At 35.6% G+C, this 9421-nt stretch overlaps 1 protein-coding gene across 1 annotated transcript; it reads right to left on the bottom strand.

The window, feature by feature from the left end:
• Positions 1-7655: 7655 nt before the first annotated feature.
• Positions 7656-8606, bottom strand: LOC102469984 (olfactory receptor 4A47). The gene has a single exon (XM_006164770.2). The coding sequence runs from the start codon at positions 8601-8603 to the stop codon at positions 7656-7658; it is 948 nt and encodes a 315-aa protein (XP_006164832.1). The 5' UTR covers positions 8604-8606.
• Between the last annotated feature and the right edge of the window lie 815 nt (positions 8607-9421).

The raw sequence follows: 9421 nt of genomic DNA, 5'->3' as shown, positions 1-9421 counted from the left end.
AATCTTTGATCTCTATTGTTAAAACTTTATGAATTGATAATTAGAACACATAGCCCTTCACCCATTTACTTGCATGTATCACATTTTCAATAAAAAGGCACCATGATTCCTAGCAGTTGTCACTCCTCAGAGAGAGATCTCAGAGGAGTGTCTGACTCAGGACATGCATGAAAAGACACGAGGCCTTTGTCTTCCTTTCCTTCCAGCGTCACCTCCGATGAGTCAACCCACCCCCACCGAGGCTGGTCCCCGGCAATCATAAGAATCAAAATCAAAACCAAATGAGAAATTGTCTCACCCCTTAATTAGAATGGCTATTATCAAAAAGACAAATAGCAAGTGCTGGCGAAGAGGAGGAAAGAGGAGCACCCTTAAAAGGCAAAACATAGTGGGAACCAGCAGTTAGCGCAATGGCTATGTCCCTGGACTCCCACATAGTTGACAGCGGTTCACGTCCCGGACCCGGTGGCTTAAAACTCACGCCAGTCACATGTGCATGCGTGCCCAAGATCCCAAGAGGAGAATGGAGGAGAAGGGATTGCGGCGTGACCATCCCCTCTGGGGGGGTGATTTCTTGCTTTCTGTCTCTATGTCTCTCTCTGTCTGTCTGGCGAGCGCATGTGCCCTATAGTGAAAATCTCTCAAAAAATATAAAAGCAAAACATAGACACTACGAATGTAGATTTGCACAGCCATTATGCATAACAGTATGGAGGTTGTTTGAAAAACTAAAAGTAGAACTTATGTATGATCCAGCAATCTCAATACTAGGCACATATGCAAAAGAAAGGAAATCGGTACATCATAAAGATATCTACACTTTAATATTTATTACAGCACTATTCATAATAGCCAAGATATGAAATTGACCTTTGTTCATTAATAAATGGATAAAGAAAATGTAAAATAGGTATGTAAGAGGCCAGTAGATGGTGTAGTGGTTAAGGTGCTGGACTCCCATATGACTGACTACAGTTTGAGTCCCAGACCTGACACTTCATTTTCTCTTTCTCTCTCTCTGGTAAAACTGAAGAAGAAGAAGATGAAGAAATAAAATTAAATGAATAATTATTTTAAAAACTATAATATTTTATAAAATAAAAAGAAATAGGTACATAATATATTGGGACATTGGGAAAGTCATGATTATTTTTGCATAGAAAAAATGATAGAGCGTGATAAATAAGGGTATACATATATATATATATCATTTTGTGTGCTGAGATGATGTTCAGTGAATGAATGTAAAACAAAAATAAAATAAAAAGGAATCAGATATCTAGAGAAGAAAAATAAAAAGAAAAACATAGGAAAATGAAAATGACTTTCCTAACAACCTAACAGATATAGATGAGATAGATATATCAATTTATTGCAGTGAAATAGTATTCAGCCACTGAAAAGAATGAAATCTTATCATTTGAGGTAAAATGGGTGAACCTGGAGAATACGTATTAGGTGAAATAAGCAAGGCAGAGAAAGAAAAATATCACATTTTCCAGCTCATAAATAGAAACTGTAAAAACTGATATCAAACTAGTTATAAGGCAGCTGGATCCCACATGAGTGACTACATAGTTCAGCCCCATACCCAGCATGCTGGTAACATGTGCAGTGTGCTGCCCAAACTATCAAACGGGTAAGTTGAGGAGAAGAAATTGCAACATGACCAGTCACCTCTCTTAGAAAAGGGGAACTTTTCCATTTTCTCTCTTTCTCTCACTATCTCTAACCACTCAAACATTCAGACCCAAGAAATACAAAGGATCCCAACTAGAACCAAGCCAAGAAGAAGTCAATTAATCAAGCAAATGTGCCCTCTAACAATTTTTTTAAAAAAAAAGATAAAAATAGCTCATTGACTAGAGACCTGAAGTGAGACCAGAACAAACAGGGGAAACAGTGGGAGAGGCGATTTATAAAAATAAAATTGCAGTTAGGTAAGGGACACAATTTCTAGTGTTATAGGATATAGCAGGGTGACTGTAATTAGCAACAAATTACTGATTTTTTAGTAAAATCACTAATTTATAATTTTCTTTGGAGAGGATTTTGCTGTAGGTGCATGCACTCACCAGAAAGACAGAGAGAGACAGAGAGACATAAAGTGAGAAATCACCTCCTGCCACTGGGGGATGGCCACGCCGAAATCCTTTCTCCTCGCAGGATCTTGGGCACACATGTACACGTGCCTCGTGTGAGTTTAAGCCACCAGGTCTGGGACTCAAACCACAGTATTCTACATGGGAGTCCAGTGACATAGCCATTACTCTAACTGCTGGTCCCACTAATTTATAATTTTTAAAATTAGCAACAATATACAGCTTTTTCAGTAATTTTTTTTTTTACAATTATTCTCAGAGTAACTCAAAAAGAGGACATTGGATGTTTCCAACAGAAAGCAATAATAAATCACTGAGAGTACACATATAGTAATTACCTTGACTCAGTCATTACACATATTATAATTTCATATTGAAAATTTACATTGTACTCAAAAATATGTAAAATTATGCTTTCAAATATTTTAAAAACTGCATTTATAAAATCATCAAAGAGAATAAAATTATTGCTAAGACCTTGAACCAACCCAAATGCCAACAGATCATCAAAGAGAATAAAATTATTGCTAAGACTTTGAACCAACCCAAATGTCAACAGACAGATGAATGAATTGAAAAAATATGACACATATACTCTATGGAACACTGCTCAGCCATAAAAGACAATGACCTTCACTTTTGACAGAGAGTGGATGAATATGGAAGATTTTTTGCTGAGTGAAGCAAGCAGGCTATGAAGAAGAGACATTGGGAACCAGCAGTTAGTGTAATGGCTATGTCGCTGGACTCCCATATAGTCAACCGCGGTTCGCGTCCTGGACCCGGTGGCTTCAGACTCACGCTGGGCGCGTGTGCGTGTGTGCCCAAGATCCTGAGAGGAGAATGGAGGAGAAGGGATTGCGGCGCCCCCCTGCGGGGTGATTTCTCGCTTTCTGTCTCTATGTCTCTGTCTGTCTGGCGAGCGCACACGCCCTATAGCAAAAACCTCTCCAAAAAATAAAAATAAAAAAAGAGACATTGTATGTCTCTACTTAATATATATTGACTGTCCGCATTCTGTAACTTAAACTAAATGACTAAAGGGTATAGAAACATAGAAAATGGTTATAAATAGAAATACCGGATACAGTGTAGGAAGAGGGTAGGTAAAGAAGGAGAGTCTGAGGAAGGACATTAAAGAGAAAAAATAGAGATGCAAGGCATTTATGGGGAAAACAATGGTGTTATTATCTGTTGAAGGTAATGAGTATAGTATTCTCTACTGCATTGGTGAGAAATATATACATGTTGGAACATTCACTTTACAAGCTAAGTGACATACGTGATTTAATGTATAAAAGAAGTTGAAATAAAAATATTTTTAAAACAAATAAAAGAGACACAAATAATGGAAAGGCACACACTTGTTTATTGAGTAAACACAAAGCGGTTAAGATATCTATACTATACTAAAAGTATCTACAGATTAATACCCTGGGACCAGCAGATGGCATAATGGTTACATCACTAGACTCCCACATAATCAAACACACTTCATGTTTCAGAACCTGTGGCTTAAAACTCACCACAGGCATGTGCACATGCTCAAAACTCTGAGAAGAGAATGGAGGAGAAGGGATTTTAATGTGCCCAGTTCCCTTGGGGGATGATTTCTCACTTTCTTTCTCTCTGGACAGTGCATGAGCCCTGTAGCAAAAACCTCTAAAAAACTAATATCTTGGGACCAGTAGGTGGTGAAATAGTTTCGTTGCTGGACTCTTATATAATCTATTACTGTTCAAATCCTGGACCAAGCAATTTAAAACTCATGCCAGGCACATCTGTGTGTATCCCAAAAATCTCAAGAAGAAAATGGAGAAGGGATTGAGGCATGGCCATCTCCCATGGGGTGAATTCTCACTTTCTGCCTGTCTATCTGTCACTGTCTATATATATATATATATATATATATGGTTTATATTCTATAAAAACGTATCCAGTACTGACTGTTGAGAATGTGAACCAACAGGTATTCTCACAGACCAGATAGTGTGTTACTGAAATAAACACTGATACATAGATCTATCTAAAGCTGTAATACTCTTAACAATGAAATGTAGAAGAAAAGCGTCATGACATTGAATTCCTTACATATGATACCAAAGTATTGGAAATAATGAAAAAATATGTAAACTTGACTTTATCAAAATTGAAAACTTTTAGGTATTCAAAGAAAATATCAATAGAGTGAATATGCATTTTATAGAATGAAACAAAATATTTGCGAATAATAAATCTGTTACATATTAATATCCAGAATACAAATCAACTGCAATAACTCAACAACAACAAAAAACACAATTAAAAGAAACAAATAACTTGAACACTCCTGAAAAAGAGAGCCAGTAGCAATTAAAAAAAAAAAGTCCAACATCACTCATCATTAGGGAAATGAAAAACCTAAGCAAAAACATTTATGAGACACAGAATAGGATTATTAACCATTGATAATAACATGTATAATGTCCGCAACTGGACTGGTGTGAAATGTATTCATGTTGGAAAAATCACTTTCCAAGCTAAGTAATGTATAGTATTGAATGTATAAACAAAATTAAAATAAAATGAAATATATTACAAAGTATAATGGCACTTCATACCCAACAGGATTGCTATTACTCAATTGTAAAGAAAAAAAGTAAACAGAAAATAATATGTAGGCAAGGATGTAGAGAATAACTATTAAGTATTGCACACATACACACACACACACACACACCTTCTCAAATAGTATGAATGTGATATTGTTGAACAATTTGCTACAACATTAATGAATATGAAGAACATTATACTAAATTAAACCAAACAATGAAAGAAAATATTAAATGAAGTCATCTATATTTGACTCAACAATGGAGTCATTTAAATAGAGACAGAGAAATCACAAATGTTATGGAAGCAGTGACTAAAATGGGAAGAGGCAGGTAAAAATTACAAAGAAGCAGATAGGTAGGATGAACAAGTTAGGTACCTAATATGCACCCTGAGGTCTATAGTTAATAATACTGTACTGTACTTTAACTTCTTTCTAAATGAGTAGATCATGATTTCTCTTGCTGTTAAAAAATGTAATTATTTGAAAGGATATTAACATGCTTCACTATAGCAACTATTTTTTTTGAGAGAGATTTTCACTGTAGAGCGCGTGCGCTCACCAGACAGACAGAGAGAGACATAGAGACAGAAAGCGAGAAATCACCCCCCAGGGGGGATGGTCACGCCGCAACCCCTTCTCCTCCATTCTCCTCTCGGGATCTTGGGCACGCACGCACATGCGCCCGGCGTGAGTTTTAAGCCACCGGGTCCGGGACACGAACCACGGTCAACTACGTGGGAGTCCAGCGACATAGCCATTATGCTAACTGCTGGTTCCCACTATAGCAACTATTTTACAAACTGTGTGTATCCTAGAATATTATGGAATAAATTATATGTAAAAAATTTATTTGGAAATATTCTGAAAGATATATAAAGTTGGATATGAATCACAAGACACAAAAATAATAATGTAGACTAAGATGAAAGAAGTATATTTTTAGTGTATATTGTCTCATTATACAGTATAGAAAAAATCAACAACTAAATAGAATGGAAAACACTACTAGACGACTCAGATAAGTAAATAAAAATCACATTTAAACATAGGAAAGATTCTCAAAGTCATTTACACTCAAAGGTTTCATTTAAATTATAAAAATTAAATAAAATAGCTTTAATCAAATTATCATGTATCATAAATATTTATAAAGTATTGACTGTTGAAAATGTAAACCAAAAGATATTTTTACAAACTACAGGCAGCAGTGTAGTAACTACAACCACAATAATATGATATTTGGCATAAAATATGAGTATCAGCATTTTATATATATTTATTTATTTATTTATTTATTTATAATTTGATCATTGATCCAAATATATATACTAACTATTCCACTACCAAGAATATATATTTGCACATATTTAAAAAGACATACACTTATTTCAAAATAATTTTCTTAGAAAGACTTTGGAGGAGCCGGCAGGTGGTGTGGTGGTTAAGGTGCTGAACATGGGTGAACCAAGTTCAATTCATGAACCTTGAAGCTTGCTTTCTCACTCCCCACCACCAGTCAAATTTAAAAATAAGAATAATAATAATAGCACAAATCACTCTTAGAAAATATGTACATGAAAATATTACTACTAGAACACTTTTATAGGGAAGTATTATGCAGCATGAAGAAAAGAAAATGGTTTAGATCAATTTGGACTGCTACTGGAAGATCTTTAGGAGATCACAAAATAAAATTTAAACTTTGATAAACAAAGATTTTATATATATATAAAATCTTGAATTTCCAAAGATGCCACTTGAAGACTCTTAAGAAACATAGTATGTACAGCTGCCTCTGGGAAAGAACATTGAAAAACTATGCTCAGAGAGGAATGCAGGTGGGGCCGACAGGTGGTGTGGTGGTTAAGGGCACTGGACTCACATATGGCTGCCCGCAGTTCGAGCCCCAGACCTGGTGGCTTAACTATTCGCTTTCACTCTCTCTCATTCTCACTCATTCTGTCCCACTCTTGTCAAATTAAAATAAATTGATTAATTAATTTAATTAAATAAAATAACTTTAAAAAAGAGACATGAATGGAGGATTTTATTTTATTTTATATTAATTTGGATAGTTTTCAATTTTATAACTTGTTATATATTTTGCTTTCAATTTTATTCTAAAAGGTATTATTTAACTGAAATATTTTACATAATACAAGATAAATTGGATATAAATAATATTTAATACCACTAAATAAATTAGATAGTATAATAAACATAACAAACTTAAACAACAGGAACCAAAGTAAGAATGAAACTAAACCTCAGAAAAATGTCAAAAAGACACATGCATAATTAAATTTAAAATCACAATGATTATAACATACCATTACTAATTAAGTACATACTGATTTTCTGTAATATATGCATTAATTCATTGAGTGTGAGGTAAAAAATAAGAAGTCAAGTGGGATATTCAAGGAAGAAGGCAAACTTTTTTTTGGAGAGGGGAGGACTTTTTTGCTATAGGGCGCGTGCACTTGCCAGACGGACAGAGAGAGACAGAGAGACAGAAAGCGAGAAATCACCCCCCAGGGGGGAGGGCCACACCACAATCCCTTCTCCTCCATTCGCCTCTCGGGATCTTGGGCATGCATGCACACACACCCGGCGTGAGCTTTAAGCCACTGGGTCCGGGACGCGAACCGCGGTCGACTACGTGGGAGTCCAGCAACATAGCCATTACACCAACTGCTGGTAAGAAGGGGAACTTTTAATAGCACATATAGTTTATTCCTCAATCTCGATTCTTACTTTCTATTTATTCATCAAATTAGACATAAGTCATTATGAATGATACTAGAATAAGTGAAAGATAAATAAGAGGAAACTACATGTTGGAATTTTTGAATGATACATAAAGACAGGAAAATGATGACAAAATAAAAATGACATCAGATTTCAGAAAACCTCTAGGTACTTGAAAGAAAGGGTCTAATGTCAAATGACTGTGTTCATGGTGGGTGAGTCACTAATCTACTTCCTAATACAACTTTTCTTCCCCACAGCATCTTCATGGCATTTTTCATTTCTGAATTTCTCAGTGTGTAGATTAAGGGATTCAGCATTGGAGTTACTACTGTATAAAACACGCTTAATAATTTGTCAGTGGGGAAGGTCTTAACAGGCCTTACATACATGAAAATACAGGGAACAAAGAAGAGGACAACCACAGTGATATGGGAGCCACAGGTCGAGAGGGCTTTACGCCTCCCTTCCTGACTAAGGTTCTTTAGAGAGTGCAAGATAACACCGTAAGAGATGAGTAAGACGAGAAATGCAATTGTACAAATCAGCCCTCCATTGGCCACCACTAAGAGACCAATGACGTAGGTGTCAGCACAGACAAGTTCCAATAAGGGATTCATGTCACAGAAAAAGTGATCAATGACATTGGGACCACAGAATGGAAGCACATAAATAGTACTAAATTGAACTACCGAGTGCAAAAATCCTCCAGCCAAGGACACTACCAGCAACACAACACACACCCGTCGCCTCATGATAACCAAATAATGCAAGGGCTTACAGATGGCCACATAGCGGTCATAGGCCATCACCACCAGAATAAAGACTCCTGACCCACCAGAAATGTGCTCTATAAAGAGCTGAGTCATACAAGATTGAAAAGATATGATATTTTTCCCGAAGAATAAGTCTGAAATCAACTTGGGGGTAATGGCTGAGGAATAAATGATGTCCATAAGTGATAAACCAGCAAGAAAGAAGTACATGGCTGAGCCTAGGGTCTTACTGACAGTAATAGTCACAACAATGAGGAGGTTGCCCACCACGGTCAAAATGTAGAAGAGCAAGAACATCACAAAAAGCACTTTCTGTTCCATTGGATTTCGTGTGAGGCCCAGGAAGACAAAGAAAGTCACATTGTTTTTTGGTTCCATTTATTGTTTATAGGGACAGAGATTAGATCCTAGATGCTCTTTACCTATAAAACAAGGGAGAAAACTTTAAATGTATTATGGCCTTATCTTTATTTATTTATTCATTTATTTATTTATTTATAAGTATGTACACAGCATATTGATGTGATCAGTCATAGACTTCAGAACTACTACCTGGAAAGTTTCTTGGCTTCACTTATAGAGACCTGAGACAGGTCAGACAATTAGAGACTGACTTAATAATGTGATTATATCACATTAATTTCGTTGTATGAATACACAGTGTCAACAAACACAAATCCTAGTGAGATCAGGAAAGGCTCTTCAAAGGAAGCCATGTTTTAACTGAACTGTAAAGCAAAAGTGAGAACTAATGAAAGAGAAGATGAAAAGAGATTTTTATAAATAAATGCATCATGTATAAATTTAAAAATATAACACTTAAGAAATCTCAAAAGAGCTTACATAATCAAAAAGGATGCAACAAATTATGAATGATTCTTTTGATATTTTATCAATCTCTTGCTAAAAACCTCTATGCTGGCTTCCACCCTACATTAAATAAAATCCAATCTTCCTAACTTGGCCTGCAAAACCCTAGGTGACTTGCATGCAGTCCACCTCTCCTTCATTACACCTTTTCAAAATCATCCTGAACTACATTGTTGGCTATTCTTCAAATCTGTAATGTGCTTTTTTATCTCCTCAGTTTCATCCATTTTGTAGAAACACTTATTTTTAGGGTTTAGAAGCAATTTAACATAAAAAAGTGGTATATATTGTGCAAACGTTTTTAGTAAGCACAATATTTTTTTTAT

The sequence above is a fragment of the Tupaia chinensis genome, unplaced genomic scaffold (assembly GCF_000334495.1).
Source record: "Tupaia chinensis unplaced genomic scaffold, TupChi_1.0 Scaffold143718_1, whole genome shotgun sequence".
In the NCBI taxonomy this organism is placed as follows: Eukaryota; Metazoa; Chordata; class Mammalia; order Scandentia; family Tupaiidae; genus Tupaia; species Tupaia belangeri.
This window is presented reverse-complemented; position numbering and strand designations above follow the sequence as displayed.

Excerpts from the sequence above, each read along its gene's own strand:
- LOC102469984 (XM_006164770.2), bottom strand. The coding sequence starts at position 8,603 with ATGGAACCAAAAAACAATGTGACTTTCTTTGTCTTCCTGGGCCTCACA.